We start from the raw sequence: 18,764 nt of genomic DNA, 5'->3' as shown, positions 1-18,764 counted from the left end.
AAAAGATTATTGTACATTTTGTATTTTGGCAATATTGTAATTTTGGAAATTGAATCGTAGCAAATTTCATATTGAATCAAGTATAAATTAAAATAAAATCGTCTTTGAAAGTGCATGCGTGTGCGTTCGGGGCACAGTCGGGAAAGTACTTCTCAAGCGTATGCAAGTTTACTGGCCTCAGGATCAATTTAAGAAGCTGTCCTAGACTTTAGTCAAAATTTGTTTGCGGTATCTTAGTACAAGGTAATGTAGAGAAAATGGAGATAACCATAGCATTTGTAAAAATGCAAATTCCTCAATGCATTTACACTTCTTAGATTTCAAAAGTCGTTTTGTATTATAGTTTCCACGTCTTGTAGATAAGTCTCGGTCTACCCGAAAACTAAGCAATATAAATATTTGTTTTGGCCAGTCGCGAAAAAAAAGCCGCATATGGCTGTACTATTAATCAGCAAACAATGTCCTATTCGATTGCTGTAATGTTGGATTTTTTTTATTTATACAAAATCCAACACAAATAGCTAACTTGAAAACGCTGCATAGAGTCAGGACTTCGTTGCATTAATGTTCATGGAATTTAAACTACGATTTTATTACATTTTTTTTTAACTTTACGCTTAAACGCTACAAAATTGATGATGACTAGTAAACGGTTATTTTCGTCTTATTTAACTTACTTTTGTAGGGTTTCCTACTCTTGTACATGTAAATAAGGTTCAATCTAACAATACCTACGCGTATGTCTTAGAACCATTTTAACAAGGCCTTGGACTTTCAGTAGGAAGTAGCTATTTATTTGTTGCGTCAAAACAAGTTAAAAATGACGCTGGTTTCAAGAATATACACCGATTGTGTACTCTTTGCTCAAAAGCCAGACAAATCTTGTTGATTTCAAAGAGCCATAACAGAGTGGCCTACAATGAAATAGACAGTCCTCCGTCACATTGCTGTTTGACACAACTACCCAAAGTCCAAGCTCTCGTTAAAAAGGTTCTAAATATTAAGTTACATAAAACTGGGCTGATTTTGTCAAAATGATATCAAGCAGGAACATTTTAAAGTTTTCCTTTTTCCTGTCCCGACAGGGAACAAACAAGCAGCGCAGACAGCAGAATGGTCATTTAACCTTTTGCTGACAGCTAGATATTAATAATATGGTTTTTGTTTTCGTTTTAAATAACCGTTTATTCCATACGTATTAGCAATATTTTTATGTATAGTTTGATAATGTAAAAATCGATATATCTATTTTTCACACGGGTCAAACTGTAAAATTTTATATAATTATGCATGTAACACCCTTCATGCAAAAAAAAAAAGAAAAGATGTATGTTGTACATTGTTATTTCCATTTATTTCGAAACAAGTTTATTGCTTATATTGATCAAATCAAAAAGATGCACGATCTTACGCAGCGCAACAGAATTATTTAAGGACCTTAGTTTGAAAATATCAATAATCTTTAATCGGTAGGCATTTCTTATGTAAATTAAAATATTTGTTTTATTATGAGCATATATAGGCACTGCGTTCCTTCTGTGGCATGTCATGAACAGAGAAGAAAAGTTATTCTCCGATATTTTCAATCGATTGCAGTATGAACATCTTCAATTAATCTTGCACCATGCATATATACCGTTTCTTTCAGTAAACTTCAACGGCATTGCCGGTGTACAAGTACTGTTGTAGATTTTTAAGAGGGCTCAATTGTCATGGCCTTTTTTATACTTTATTAATCTCCTTTAAAAGAAGAGTTAAATATTTAAAAACGTAAAACATATGGATATTTCCTCAACTGTATAATACATGTAGTTAAGCTAAACAGGGCATATCTTAAATTTTAAATTTTTAAAATTTTTAAGTATTTTTTTAACTTTTATCTTAAAAGTCAGATTTCTCTCATTTATTTTTGATCAGTTTCAACCCCCATAAGCTGTGACCATCAGGGACGTATCTACTAGTATATACATGTACGTCCCTGGGCTCTATTCATTAAGAGGCGTAGTTTTGGGCCTATAACTCTAGTCTAGTCCAAAGACTTACAAGAAACTCAGTCGCAGGCATATTTTCCAGTAACTACAGGCGTAAACTTTAGGCTATCTATAGCTATGACATAAGTCCTTGAAAACGTTAAGCGTACATGCACAAAATTGTTCATATTACGCAGTTATACTCGTATATATAGGTGTATGTAGCATATGAAAACGTAGATCAATATTCGAGAATCTTGCATTTGTAATAATAAGATTTTTTGGATGAGCCTGCCCCCCCCCCCCTTTTAAAATTAGCGTCCGAACAGAAAACACATAATATTAGAATTAACTTACACAAAATAAAAAACCCCCGAACAAATTCAATAAAGGGAGGGGGGGGGGGTATATGACTCTCTAGAATGTCAATGCAAGGGGTTTTATTTACAATGTTAAACACACATGTAAATCCTCTATGCATCCTCTATGCATTATCCATATAATGCATGTTTAATTTTTACTTATTTTTTTTTAGCTGAATTGCGCATATTTATGCTTGCATTGCTAATATATGCAGCATGGTAAAGTAATATTTTTCTTTTTTCAATTTTGGGTCTTTACTCGGCATTATCTGGGTTGAAGTAATGTGCTTTCCATTGAATTATAAATATATCATTTTATGTCATCAAGAGGTACGCACATTACTTAGTCTAGCGTGTGTTAACTCATTACTTTTTTCTTAATGACAATTTTGAATATACTTGATTGGTGTAACAAAATTTATAAGATGTTATATTGTACTTTGGTCTCTAAATACACCCAGTATATATTCATAATTAACAATTTGACAATTTTTTTTTACCTTTTCGCCCTTTGTCACTGCGCATTTTAATTGAAATGAATTTAAGAGGTTCTTTAAATATTTGGGCATTTCATTATTTTTTATCATTTTGTGATGGTTTGCATTTTAATAAAAATAGCGGAATAATGTATAATATCGCATATAGTCCCCTAACTTCGTCACTACCCCCAACTCCGTCACTTTCGGGAAACTCCTCGCCGTTTCAAATCAAGTGCAATTATGACGTCATTTTTTGCATGTCTAATATCTTCAATCAAATGTCAACAATTTACAACTGTGTCGAAACATAACAAAATTACACCTTGTTTATTTTATGCAACAATAATTGCGTGAAATCAGCTAATGCTTTTTCACGGGTGCACTAAAATAACGATAATTCTGACATGCGGACCCATTCGATGATTTACGGTGGCCAGTCATTTTAAGAGAGGTCAAGATGAAACATTTCACATGCAATTTATTTTTTATTAAGGTTATTATTACATTTTTTTAGGTCACCTGAGTCACTCAGGTGACCTATTGCAATTGGTCTTCGTCCGTCGTCGTGCGTCGTGCGCCGTGCGTCGTGCGTTAACAATTTTATATTTTTTACTTCTTCTTGAAAACTACCAAGCCAATCGTTACCATTTTTGGTGTGAAGCATTTCTATGGTAAGAAGAATCTAAATTGTGAAATTTATGGCTCTACCACCCCTGGGGTGCCACGGGCGGGGCCAAATATGCAAAAAAAAGCCAAATTTTTAAAAATCTTCTTCTCTACTCCCACGCATGTGAGGAAAAAACTGTTTGCATGGTTATGATGTCCATGAGGCCCTCTACCAAAATTGTGAAATTTATGCTCCCTAGGTCAGGGGTTCAGGCTCTAGGGTGGGGCCAATATGGCCATATAGCAAAAATGTATTAAATCTTAGAAAATCTTCTCTACTCCCATATATATTTGTTAAAAACTAAATGCATGGTTATGATGTCCATGAAGCCCTCAACCTAAATTGTGAAATTCATGACCCCTTGGTTAGGTGTTCAGGTTTTAGGGTGGGGCCAATATGGCCATATAGTAAAAATGTTTAAATCTTAAAAAATCTTCTTCTCTACTCCCACACATGTGGGCAAAAAACTAAATACATGGTTATGATATCCACAATCTCCTTTACCTAAATTGTGAAATTCATAGCCCCTGGGTCAGGGGTTCAGGACATGAAATTAAAAGGGGGGGGGGGGGGGGCAATGTGGCAATATAGTGTTAATGCATAATATGTAAACGGTGTGACCGTTGGACCGAGCGCAGATTTGATTTTTGTAGAGCAAAATTTATTTGAAACAGTAGGATCTGCCTTGTTGCCTACTCAAATCATTAGCCAAAGTTTAACTAAATGTCGCGTGCTCAGTCTACATTATGACGTCATATTTCTGACGTAAAACGTACACGTTTTGTCTTCGGAAATAGCCAAAGAGAGACGTTATTCCGAACTTTTTTTTATTTCTTCTTTCATTGTTTATCAATTTAATTCATATAAATGCCGCGGTAATAAAACTGAATACTTTATTCAGTATCTAAAAGATCAGTTCCTTGATGTTAATGTTTTTATTTTCCATCTGATAATTTGATAAGACATACATGGAACTAGTCTTGTTTCCTGATTGAAGCACTATTGAAACTTATCTGGTGTCCTCTTTTATTTCTTTTAATTCAAATTACCTTTTATTGAAACACTGGAAAATTTTAATCGAGTTTAGGGACAATAAACATCGAAAAGTACCAGTCAATCAATGATCGAACTAACTTTTTAAAAACAAAATGGCTGCCAATATGGCGGCGCCCAGGGCTGGAAGAAATTTTTTTTAGCCTTAGTACCCCTGATTCAACTTTCGTTTTTCACTGATTTTCTTATATATACGTGTTACCATTAATCCTCGCTTCGCGAGGCGGGCTTCGCCCGCCTCTCGCTGCGCTCGGTAATATGTAAACGGTGTGACCGTTGGACCGAGCGCAGATTTAACACAGTGCAGTTTGATTTTTGTATAATAAAATCTATTTAAAACGCACACAGTATGATCCGCCAGCATGATTGCCTTCTCAAATCATTCGTCAGAGTTAAACTAAATGTCGCGTGCTCAGTCTACATTATGACGTCATATTTCAGACGTAAAACGTCTTCGGAAATAGCCGAAGAGACTTACGTGATTCGGAATTTTTTTAAATTCTTCTTTCATTGTTCATCAATTTAATTCATATGAATGCCAATGTAATAAAATTGAATACTTTATTCAGAATCTTAAAGATCAGTTCCTTGGCGTTAATGTTTTCATTTTCCATCTGATAATTTGATAAGACATACATAGAACAAGTCGTGTTTCTTGATTGAAGCACTATTAAAACTTATTTGTTTTCTTTTTTAATTTCTTTTAATTCAAATTACCTTCTATTGAAACATTGGAACTTATTAAATCGTTAAAGTTTAGGGGCAATAAACATCGATAACTACCAGTCAATCAATGATCGAACTAACTTTTTAAAAACAAAATGGCGGTCAATATGGCGGCGCCCATGGCTGGAAGAAAATTTTTTGGGCCATAGTACCCCTGATTCAACTTTCATTTTTCACTGATTTTCTTATATATACGTGTTACCATTAATCCTCGCTTCGCAAGGCGGGCTTCGCCCGCCTCTCGCTGCGCTCCGTATAATGTTTAAATATCTTCTTCTCTATTCTCACACATCTGTATAAAAAAACTGACTAATACCGAGCGCAGCGAGAGGCGGGCGAAGCCCGCCTCGCAAAGCGAGGATTAATGGTAACACGTAAATATAAGAAAATCAGTGAAAAATGAAAGCTGAATCAGGGGTACTAAGGCCAAAAAAAATTTCTTCCAGCCCTGGGCGCCGCCATATTGGCAGCCATTTTGTTTTTTAAAAAGTTAGTTCGATCATTGATTGACTGGTACTTATCGATGCTTATTGCCACTAACTCGATTAAAATGTTCCAGTGTTTCAAAAGAAGGTGATTTGAATTAAAAGAAATAAAAGAGGACACCAGATAAGTTACAATGGTTCTTTAATCAAGAAACACGACTAGTTCTATGTATGTCTTATCAAATTATCAGATGGAGAATAAAAATATTAAGATCAAGGAACTGAAATTTTAGATACTGAATAAAGTATCCATATTTATTACCGCGGCATTTATATGAACTAAATTGATAAACAATGAAAGAAGAAATAAAAAAAAGTTCGGAATAACGTAACTCTCTTCGGCTGTTTCCGAAGACAAAACCTGTACGTTTTACGTCTGAAATATGACGTCATAATGTAGACTGAGCACGCGACGTTTTGTTAAACTTTGGCTAGGCAACCAGGCGGATCCTACTGTGTGCGTTTCAAATAAATTTTGTTCTACAAAAAACAAACTGTATGCACTGTGTTAAATCTGCGCTCGGTCCAACGGTCACACCGTTCACATATTAATTATGTTTACCAGGAAGTCCTCTACTGAAATTTTAATTTTCATGTCCCCTGGGGTATGGGTTTTGACTCTAGGGCAGGGCCAAAATGGATGTATAGATGTTAATGCATATAACGTTAAAAAATTATCATCTTTACTCCCACACAGCTGAAAGGAAAACTGAATTCATGATTTTGTAGACCAGATCTTTTAGTTTTTCACCAAAATTATAGGTTTCACAGTTCTTTTTGAAATATGGTCGTCATTACAAATTTGTAATTTTTCTACTCCAGTATGAAACCTAATTAATTAGATGCATATATGAGACTCCATGACAAGTTTGTGTATGAGATATATGCTACTCAGGTGACCGTTAAGGCCAATTGGCCTCTTGTTTCAGTCCGCAGTGCGTTTATGCACTGCACTTGTTAAGTCAAATCGCTCATGCCGTATAATTTTTGCCTTCTACAGGGTTACAGATAATATAAATATGCGGTATGTCGGTACTTAGAATATGCTACATTTATTAAAAATGTAATAAATAGATAATATAATCATTAATATATTCATTATTGAAATGATATATTTGAAATACGTAAGGCCAAAAAACAAACGGCATCCATACATTCTGAAAATGTCGTTGTGATTGTTTTTACAAGGACCCATTTTTTTTTTATAATAATTTTATAAATTAAAACATTTCAGGTTATATTTAGTGATTGCAAATGATACAAACGCAAAATTTTTTTACAGAGAAACGCGGAATGTTTCTGCTTATGGTGACGGAGTTTGGGTACTCGGGGATATATTATAACATGTTAAATATACACAAACACAAACGCCGTTTCATGGTTTATAGGTTTACTTATGTTGCATGTGCTTGTGGACGGAACCGGCATACGAACCCCTAAAGTAATAACTGATATATATATTTTTTTTTGGGGGGGGGGGTGCAGTACTCTCCCTCTTCCCGAATGCTCCATGACTATAAACGTTTCATTTTAGTTTCTTTTTTTACTTGTGCAATTTCCTCTATAATATATATATAATCAAGTTTTTCTTTGTTTAAAAATAATACATTTTCAACATTTTTTTCCGCCTCAAATCTAGTCTCGAACAGCCGAGCGTCTGGTTGAACAAGATTTTCGAATCGATGATGCCCCGTATTGGAACTCTTTTGTTTGTAAGAGGTCACAATGGCCGCTCTCGGTCGAGTGTTACCTCTGTTAGTTCGACAGCCTGTTTCTGTAGTAAAACGGAGCATTTCAACATCACCTAGAAGTCTTGGAGGAGGTAAACGTTAATTTAAATGTTTTAACAGTTGTTATCATTTTGTCCTAATTTCCCAGGTTCGAAAAAAAAAAATCGAGGAAATTCGAACTCCACTGAGATTGAATTTAGGATTGTATATACTAATACATATAAATAACATAACATAAATAACAATCTTATTCTATACGTATCATTTACTAATGAAATGGGTAATATTTTTTAAATCTACAAAATTTATTATCTATATCAATCAAAGCTTGCTTTTTAACACAAGCTTGTCCACAGAGCTTTCAGCTTATAAAAAGATGAAAACTTCGTGACGAGCCCTGTTAGCTGATTAATCTTTTCATATTTCGTATCTTCCATTTACAAAGTAATATGTTTTATGGTGCTACCGTTCTGGCGAGCGCAGCAAGAATTACACATACATGTACCTTGCATCATTGTCAACTTATAGTTTTATTTCGGTATCAACGAACGTCAAAGAACTTTTGCTCTACAATAAGTATGCCAAAGGTACTAATTTTAAAGGTTATGATACATACAGCGCAACCCCCTACCCAGAGAGAGAGAGAGGGGGAGGAGAGAGAGAGAGAGCCCGGTACCTGTTTGTAGGTGTGTAATTTCCCACTTTTAAATTCAATGGTCTGACTATATGCAATATCTACATAATTTTTTACCTGTTTTTTTTTTTCATTTTATTCTTTTTCATTTAGTTCAAAATGTCCTATAGTTTATTTCCTCCCTACTCCTACTGTACATGCATGCACAATTAGCTTAAAATGGATCGATATGACAGTAAAGTATGGCTCTTGCTAGTATATATATATAATATAAAATCTCTATATCAAAAAAAGATTAAAAACAGATCATAAATTATGTCAATGAGGCAGGTATCGCAGTCTATACTGAAATAGCCAGTACACTCATTACAGATGTTTGATCCACCTCTAAATTTTTCGCGGGAAATATAGCGCGAGTGCACTGTGACATCATCCATGACTTTGTTCGTCTTTGTTTACGTTTTTCGACTCAATACGAAGGTATGGAAGCATGCAACAAATCTTTTGAGCTCGCCAAAGCATATGCGGTACTTAAAACGTGTCTTCAAACTTAAAGTCACCGTAAATTACGAGTTAAAAGTCGGCCATTTTTGGCATAGCACCACGGGTGAAAAAATTAGAGAGCATTATGGGACGTAGACAAAAAATTTTGTTTGATGAACTGTAGGTTTAGCTCGTTCTTTTTCCCGCGCACACTGGTTCTTAGAGCTCGCTTCGCTCGCTGGCGCAGCGCGCCGGCGAGCTGCGCTCGCTTTAAATTCATGAACAAAAAATGGATGCAATTTCAGCCAAGAAGAATATATTGGAATAAATAATTAAACAAGTTGAGATCAAATTAGTAAAAAAAAAAGGTTGTACATGTACCGGTGCAGCTGTGGCTCAAACCCCTTTTCCTCTAAGTAGTAGGTCTCCGTTGCATCCTTAAAGCTGAACACCGCTTGTAAAAGGCACCATCACACCGATGCCTGGTATATAAACCTTCGATTTTGTTACACCCGATTACACACCTGAAACTCGTGGCCGATGTGTAGTATTCCTTTCGTGGTCTTTGGATTTATGCATTTAATTCTTATTTTATGTGCATATTCTGTTTGTAAATTATATTTTGACCAGTTTATTTGATGTTAGTATTCTCCTGGCTTGAAAAAAGTGCGTAAAATTTGATAATTTCATCGCAACCGCATAACACGGCGAGGCAAGATGTACGTCCACACAGGTGAGACCTCTACAGCAAAATACTATAAACTGCTAAAAGGTCTGTAGCTTATATAGGGGTTGTAGGGATACCGATGGTGAGAGAGAAATATGACAGACAGTGCCTATTTACGAGCAGTGTTCAGCTTTAAGTCATTGACAAGCTGTTCGTTGAAATAGCATAGTGTAATATTAACACCTCGAGATTTATTAAAATTCTCTATTTAAAAGGCAGATTCATAGTACGGATAAAAAATTTATGATGATTTAGAGTTATAGAATGTTATTGAGGAAGGGAGATGTTTAAGTAATTTATTTTAAACCAACAAATGGTAAATCTTTGTATGAATTTACAGCGAGATAATTATCACACATGACAGTTAACACCATCACATGCATTGCAGCAATATGGTTTGTGTGCTCTGCACATTTCGAAATGTCACATCAAACACAGGTAATACTTTCCATTGTCTTGTGAACGCGAATTAGAGGAAAATGGTGGCATTTAGCGAAAAATTCAAAATACTGTACAGTTTTCATTTTCCATGAATTTTGGTATCCCGCTGTGATTCCTTGAATGGGGTTGAAGAAATGATACATTTTGCAAATTGCTTGGTACATATCACATGTATGGCAAGTCTTTATAAATCTGAGCTGAAGTGAAGAAATGAGATTTTTTCCTCCATTTATTAATATCATGAATTTAAGACACATGTGACAAAAAATCATATCTTCTGATTAAAAATGTAACTTAGTCTTAATCCAACCATGTAACCCTTCAGTTTCAGTTTATTTATGCCTTAATTTTGTCCTTATCCATGTTTATTTAAATTAAATTTTCTTTATGATATCAAGCTTTATTTATTTGTGTTATTTGTACCCTGTATTCCTTGACAAAGCCAAGGTAACGCTTTATGCCATGTATTTACTTTTTAGCTCACCTGAGCTGAAAGCTCAAGTGAGCTTTTCTGATCACTTTTTGGCAGGCGCCCGTCTATCTGTCCGTCAGTCCTTCTGTCTGTCTGTAAAATTTTTGCATTTTCGTCTTCTTCTTAAGATTGAACCACTTGGCCAATTTCAATTAAACTTGGCACAAAGCATCATTGAGTAAAGGGGATTCGAATTGGTGAAAATAAAAGGCCACACTCTCTTTCAAGGGGAGATACATGTAAGTGAGGATTTATTGAAAATTTGCTGATATTTTTCAAAAATTTTCTTCTCAAAAACCATTTAGGTAGAAAAGCTGAAACTTGTGTGGAACCATCCTCAGATAGTTTAGATTCAAATTTGTTCAAATCATGGTCCCCGGGGGTAAGATGGGGCCACAATGGGGGGTCAAAGTTAAACAAAGAATATATTAAGTAAATCTTTAAAAATCTTCTTCTCAGAAACCAATTAGCAAGGAAAGCTGAAACTTGTGTGGAAGCTTCCTCATGTAATGTAGATTTAAAGTTGTGAAAATCATGACCCCCCAGGGGTAGGGTGGGGCCACAATTAGGGGGTCGTACTTTTACATAGAAATATATATTGTAAATCTTTTAAAAAATTTTTCTGTAAATCCATTTGGCCAGGAAAGCTGAAACTTGTGTGGAAGCATTCTCAGAGGGTGTAGATTTAAATTTGTACAATTCATTGTCCCCGGGAATAAGGTGGGGCCACATTGGGGGTCAAAGTTTTACAATGGAATATATAGAGTAAATCTTTCAAAATCTTTTTCTTAGAAACTAATCAGCCAGGAAAGCTGAAACTTGGGTGGAAGCATCCTTATGTAGTGTAGATACAAATTTATGAAAATCATGACTTTGGGGGAGGGTGGAGCCACAATGAGGGGGTCAAACTTTAACATAGGAATATTGTGTAAATCTTTTAAAATCGTTAAGTTAGGGGGGGGGGGGGGGGGGGGGGGAGTCGCAAAAATTTACATAGGAATATAAAATGACAAAAATTAAAATATCTTTTTCTAAATTCAACCATTTGCTCAGAAAAGCTGTAAATTTACTGAAAGCAATCTTAGATAATGTATATTTAAACTCTTTTAAATCAAAATCTTGAGGAGTAGGGTGAGGCCACATATTTTAATTATTCACAAAAAATGAAATGTTATGATATATGGTTTTACTTGATATATGCAAGCATTTTAACATATCGCTGATTCTTTCAAATTGTTTAGACTTTTGTCCCTGGACAATTCTTAGGCCTTACAAGGGTTTCAGAGTTTGATGTAGGTTTATATCCTTTATATAAACAATTGTTTAGACATAGGATCTTTTTGAGAACTGCAATGCTGGTGATATGACTATAAAATAATCCTTTTAGAAAAGGGACTTGATTATAAACATAAGAATATCCAGGTTAAAAAAAAATGGACTATTACTTGATACAGGATTTACATGTATTATACTACATTGCCAAGATAATTTGAATTATGACTCTGTTAACCTGATTTTATCATACCTATTGTCACTCAGATGAGTGATGTAGCCCATGGGCCTCTTGTTGTTTATTTATTATATTATTTCCATTTGGTATACTGCTGTAGAATTTGGTATTCTCCTTGCAATGGTGGTGTTTTTGTTGGTATAAATGACAGCAACTCCAACGTAGGGTTCCCGATAATATATATATATTACTTGATGAACTCTGAAATATTTAACAATACTTAAAAAATAAACAGCAAGTTAAAAAGTTCATCGGGATATGAAGTTGGTTGATCAAATCCTGTAAAGCCCAAAGGGCTTCTCAGTAGATTTGATTATGTAGCAACCAACTTCATATCCCTGTGAACTTTTAACATTGCTGTTAATTACTTTTTTTATATTTAATAAAGACAAATCATTCAGAACTGTTAATCAAAATTACAGAAATTTTATGTTTACAATAATTAATACAAGCGACAAAAGATAATCGCATGCTATGATCATTGTGACGTCATGAAAAAGTTCATGAATACAGAATTTTTGCTTTTCTATAGGTTCAGATAAGGAAATATATAAATTGCAAATGTAAATTATAATTTAGTAAATATATATCACAATAAAATAGATCACACATAATATACCATTGCATTGTTGACATTCAAAATATCCATTTCATGACTTTGCCAAGTTGTCGACAATCAAAAGTTATTCCCCTTATTGCAGTGCTAACTGAAAATAAAGAATTCAATAATATTTAGGGCTTTTCAACTTTCGGTCAAAAAGACTTATTGTTTTTGTCTTTTTTATTATTATTATTCTCGACAAAGTTTCATCAATATCCATTTCATGACTTTGCCAAGTTGTCGACAATCAAAAGTTATTCCCCTTATTGCAGTGCTAACTGAAATCTAAAGAATTCAATAATATTTAGGGCTTTTCAACTTTCGGTCAAAAAGACTTATTGTTTTTGTCTTTTTTATTATTATTATTCTCGACAAAGTTTCATCAAGGATTTTTTGAATATTGTTAAATGTATTTAAATTGTGAATGCATAGGCTTATAGCAATGGTTAATGACACGCGTAAGTAAGGTTTTGAACATCCGGTTCCGGTTCTTCCGGTTTGGACAAGAAAAATACTAAGAATTAAATGAAACGCAATATGCTGCTTATTTTTCGAGTTAGAACATTCAAATTTTTGAATAAGATGTATCTTGTCAAGATGTTCAAAAATGTACCAGGTAAGTGTAGGCATTTTTCTATCTCTTACCGTTTTTGACATATAAGGCCCAAAACTTGAGAAAAGGGGGGATGAAAAAAATTTAAAACCTTAGGAATTTTATAGGACTTAGAGTCATTGTTTAGATAGTAGTAATTAACATATATTCTAAGTTTCTTTGAAAAGTTTTGGGTACTTTCGGTTTTATGAGCCAATGAAAATTGTCTATGGGAGTTTCAATGCTAATTGGATTCATGTGTGTAATGTTTTCTCAAAGAGTTTTCAAGCAAATATTTTTTATATTTTATATTTACAATTGGGCATGTAATGCGCAAACCGGAAAAGGTTCTGGAAAAAAAAAATCCAGAAAATAAGGGATCTGGAGGGGTCATTTTCAAAAACAGCCCTTTGGCTGTAACTTTTTTAATAGCTAACCTGAGCTGAAAGCTCAAGTGAGCTTTTCTGATCACAGTTTGTCCGTCTGTCTGTCTGTAAACTTTTCACATTTAAACTTCTTCTCTAAAACCACTTGGCCAATTTCAACCAAATTTGGCACAAAGCATCCTTATGGAAAGGAGATTATAAATTGCAGAAATGAAAGACCAATCTGTATTTGAAATGGAGAAAACCATGAAACTGTAGAAAAAGGGGGGTGGATTTTAAAAAATCTTCTTCTCAAGAACTATTGAGTCAAATTCAACGTAATTAAGCTTAAATAATCCTTATTGAAAGGAAAATATAAATTGCAAAAATTATGGGCTAATTCTGTTTCAAATTTGAGTAATTAATGAAAATAAAAATTAAGAGATAATCGCTGTCAATCAGTATATAACTTCGGGTTCGGTATTCCATATCGAAAACGAAAGTTCTTTGTTTGAAGCAGCCATGTTTGAATGTTGACGCATGACAAACGGGTCGAACTGACAAAGATGAATTTGCTTGTTGTGCAACAGTTTACGTGCAAAGGGATACTTGAAACATGCAAAATATGTTTGTGCCGATTTCGTGAAGTAAATTGAGGTTAAATCTTTCAATGCGTTGACATTTTCACTCGTGACAGTGGTTTTAGATTGTTTTGATTTTCGTTTCATTTTCGTTAATCATGCTTTGTAACTTGAGGAGAACTATCGCCTGTATTTTGGATTTTTACGTATCAAATCAAACATAGACTTCGGTAAATAAGACAGCTGATTGTGCGCAAAATAAGCATAATCTGATGTACTGACAACATATTATATCATAAATAATATTATATTATAAATACTGTACATTCTATTGGTAATTCAGTACGATCTCTACATAATGGTTGATGAATACAACGTGTTTTGTTAAGATGCTCGGCATTTTCAGTCTAAATTGGAGATTGTTTCGCTGCTAGAAAATATAGGTATATATATTATGAAAAATAAATTGGGCTCTTTCTTTGCTTTAGTGCATGTTTCTTCTGTTTTATTTGTTTACAATTTTCTCTTTACTAACCATATTTGAGTGTCAAGTTTCGAATTATAAGCAAGATACAGAGCTTTCAATCTGATTAAAATAAGATCTTTGATCCGCTCTGACAAATTCGATGTCGCTTTGTGTGGCGACATCGAATTTGTCAGAGCGGATCAAAGATCTTATTTTAATCAGATTGCAGAGCTTTGCTCACAGAACTGAGGCCATGCTTTTGTTCATTTACATTTTAAATGCCGAATAGGAATCACCAAGTTAAAAAATCTTAAGTTGAATGTTATAAACTCTTGTGAAAAAAAAAACTGAATCAAACCTAGCAGAATTGTGAGCTCTGTATCTTGCTTTATGTAATTCTACGTTTGACACTGAAATTTTGATTGATCACTAGAAATGTCTCGCTAAATATTACATACCTGTACAGAAATATTAAGCGGATGATATGCTGTAACTTAACTTTCTGGGGCCCCCTCTTTAAACGATGAATTATATGCAGGAAATCTACACCAACTTTGATGGTTTTTTCAGACACAATTAAATAAATTAAATAAAAACGACTAACTATTCTTAAGAAAATATTACAGCGGAAAATCATCTTAATTTGTAGCCAGGGGGGGGGGGGGTTAGGTCTTATCAGAAATCTTGCCAAGCAAAAAAAAAAAAGGAAAGGATGGCCCCTCCGGTTCCGACGCCTATGCATTGATTATAATAGCTCTTTAACATATAACATGACAACATTTTTCATTCGAGTGTATTCATCGATAAATCGATAAAGTAAGTAAGATTATAAAACGTCACACGAGTTCACGCCTGGTAAACAATAATGGTTTATAATGTGGAAGACCAATTAAATTTTTTAATGTTTTTGATTTGAGCGCATTGAGGTACAATTTTCTTTTTTCACATATTGGAATTTTTTAAATAAAATACAATAACTAGCTAGTAGTTGATGACGAAAATGTACCAGTCAGTGATAGTAAATGTATGCTCTCATATATAATTTGATCACTTTATAAAGTTAGGGGGCAGAACTAAAATAAAGAGAATTGGAAGTTAACAGTGTACCCCTACCAAAAATTTAGTATTATATCTTGTATAGGATCTTGTTTTTGAAAAAAATGGTATTTCATAAAGGTACAATGTCAAAGATTAAGTGTAGGAAATAAGTGTAAAATTTGGATACTTTATGGTATTCTTTTTTTTTGTTTTTCTACCGATAGGCCATATGGCACAATATCCTTTGGACACCCATATAAAGCCATTGTTGCTCAGGTGAGCGATGTTGCCCCATGGGCCTCTTGTTGTTCATCCGATTTCCAAAAATCTTTTCAGATAATAGTTAAGAATAAAAAGTACAATTTAAAAATTATGGTCTGAGGGGCCACTTTTTGACTCCTTATAGAAGTTATAAAGGCATGAAAATGATAACTTTATCACAATTCCAAAAAAATAATTTTCAAGAGTTATCTTGCTTTGCTCAATGATTGATTAGCATAAGAGCTATTTGGCATACCAAAAGTCTTGAATCATAAACGAGTTCTTTCTTACATATGAATTTTAAGAACTTTTTTTCAAGAAATAAAGGATATATTTGGATATAAAATTCTTGAGTTGTCTTTCTTTGGGCATTTAATTTCTTATAATTTAATGTGTGGGTAATATGTTTATGACATTTGTTTTCATTTTATCATGTTCAGTTTTTGAGAAAAAATAAGTGGTTTAAAGGGCTGTCAAAAAGCCCTTCCTTTTTGTTGAAGACAAAAACAGGTATAATAGTTATCATTGTAATTCTAAATTAGTTAATTAGATAGCTATCAATGTTTTTAATAAAACATATTAAACTTGATTTAGGCAATAAGTATCAAATCTGTTGCTAAATATACATTTATATATATATATATATATATAAATATAAATATATATATATATATATATATATATATATGCAAACCTTTGTATGAAAAAAAGCTTTAATGTGCATCTGCGTGATCAATATATTCAATTCATCATGGTTTTTTAATCTAATATATACATGCAACAATACGCTTAAACCTAGTACTGGTACTTTTAGGTGATATTGCGTAAAGCTGGTAAAATAACTGTATTGAGTATTGCTCGAAAAATAAGTTTTTACTCCGGATAATTTACATTTAAACAGATTTACATTTCACTACAAATGTATTATGATTTACCGTACTTAAGGTATTTAATGTATAATGAAGGGATATTGAACAATTTTGAATCATTTTAAACTAGTTGAATATGTATTGCTAGATAACAATGAAAAAGAAAAAATGAACCAAATTCACATGACTGACAACATATAAGAAGCCAGTCAATTTGCACCTTAACATTTTTTAATGAATTATCTCCCCTTGATGAAAGAAAGAACATTTTAATTTCGTCAAAATATCTGATTCATTTTATTTTATATTTTAATCGAGAGAAAGTTTATGCATGTATTAACCAAGAGAGTTTTAGGAATTTTAAGTTACTTTTTACAATACCTTAATAACTACTTATAAAGATCCAATATAATTTTTGACTCATAATTTTCGTTGGTTTTTTTTAATTCCTTAATTATCTTTCCTTTGTCCTTTTCTATCTTCCTACTGACCAGATGTATTTAACGTAAGACCCAGAAAAAATCTATAGACTGTAATTGTTTTATATTTTATGCTAATAGTATTTATATTACTGCTGATTTAAGGTATTTGGTGTATAACGACCACATTTTGTTCCTAATAAACGAATGGTCCGATATTCTTAATCATGATATCATTTTGAAGGTGTTATCAAATAAAAATACTCCACCAAAGGAATTTTCAAAATTTTGATTATGGTCCAACTAATTACACCTTGAAGTCTATTGGCAACGTGTAAAGGATAGTTTTGGTTTTATTATAAAGCTGCTTGGTCAGATTTTATATCAGATTTTGTGACCACTTTTAAGCAAAGGTTATGCTAAGGATGTGTATAATAAAAGTCACTGCAGTAGTTTTCCTAGTCAAGTAAGCAATATATTAATTATTTCAATGAATAAATGATGAACAAAATTTGTTTAAAAACCAAATGACACAAAAGGACACCGCATTATTTCACCTCATAATAAAATTGCCCCTGATGTCGAGGCGGCCATGATTGTACTAGATCTTCTTTAAAGGGACATGGTCACGATTTTGGTCAAAAATTATTTTTCCGATTTTAATGTTTACAATGCTTTAGTAAGGCATTTTTAATAGGCAACCAAAATTTTAGTGTTATTCTTTGAGTTATAAGCGAGTTACAGAGCTTACAATTCTTTGCTATGTAAACATTGCTATTGTTTACATTTAATTTTGACTGTTGAAGTGAAAATTACAGCTTAAGACCTTAAATGAATGTGTTAAACATTAGAAACTGTTTCTTTGTGCTTAAGGGTGTTATTTACTCAGGGTTTGAGTTCTCAAATTCTGATTGTTAAAAAGTTCAATGTAATGAGTAAAATTTGTTCTAAACACAAAAAGTATTTATGAAATGAATTATTATTGACAAAACATTCAACAGTTTTACTTTATTATAGAATTATGCTCAAACAAAAATTGACTTTTAGCCAAACAGAGGAAATTCGGACTAAATTTTGCAGATTTTGTTTACTGCTAAAAGTTTTTTGGCAGTAGTCTGATATTAAAAGTTAGGATTTGATATTTAAGTCTCCGTAATTTTGCATATTTTCTGTTGGTTTTACATCACTTATTCATTAAAGTAATCTTATGGCACGAATAATAATAATATTGAAAAATGCTTAAAAACGATAAAAGACATCATATCTCAAAATTTTGATCATTGACCTCATATAAATTTTATGCCAACAGAATAAGGTCAATATAAGTAGTTCATTATCATAAATGTTTTTGTATTATCATCATTCAATTTTTTGTAAAATTGAATCAAAAATGGGTAGGGATTTGAAAACTGATAGAGGAAATTCGGACTGAATTATTTTTAAAAATTGATGCTGAAATCTTAATGTTGTGTACTTATTTAGTGCAACTACCATTCGTAAACTGTATCTTATTTTTTAAAGTGTTTAATTATTTGTAATATTTTTATAATTAAGAAAATCTCAATTGTAGTGTAAAATTTATGGGATTTTTCTTGAATTTTCAATAAATATTCAATGGCCATTAACTCAAAAAGTAGGTCATTGACCTACTTTTCTGAAAGTGAAAAATAACAATACAAGCAAAGGTCTATAACACACAATAGATGGTTTTTCATTATCATCAGTGGATTTTTTTTTCATTCTGAGTAAACGTCATCCTTAAAAAGAATAAAAATATAGACAAATCAGCTTGAAAAAGAATTTTTACTGGTATATTGAACCTATGTAAACAAA

The 18,764-nt window shown here is 32.8% G+C and overlaps 1 protein-coding gene across 1 annotated transcript in view; it reads left to right on the top strand.

Annotated features, from left to right (window-relative positions):
• Nucleotides 1-7,430: 7,430 nt before the first annotated feature.
• Nucleotides 7,431-18,764, top strand: part of LOC128184496 (NADH dehydrogenase [ubiquinone] 1 beta subcomplex subunit 8, mitochondrial-like) — a 34,201-nt gene continuing 22,867 nt past the window's right edge. Inside the window, exon 1 of the mRNA XM_052854010.1 lies at nucleotides 7,431-7,564. Coding sequence (XP_052709970.1) covers nucleotides 7,468-7,564 — 97 coding nt within the window. The 5' untranslated portion in view covers nucleotides 7,431-7,467. The remainder of the gene's footprint in view (nucleotides 7,565-18,764) is intronic.

This window comes from Crassostrea angulata, chromosome 5 (genome assembly GCF_025612915.1).
Source record: "Crassostrea angulata isolate pt1a10 chromosome 5, ASM2561291v2, whole genome shotgun sequence".
Taxonomy (NCBI): domain Eukaryota; kingdom Metazoa; phylum Mollusca; class Bivalvia; order Ostreida; family Ostreidae; genus Magallana; species Magallana angulata.
This window is presented reverse-complemented; position numbering and strand designations above follow the sequence as displayed.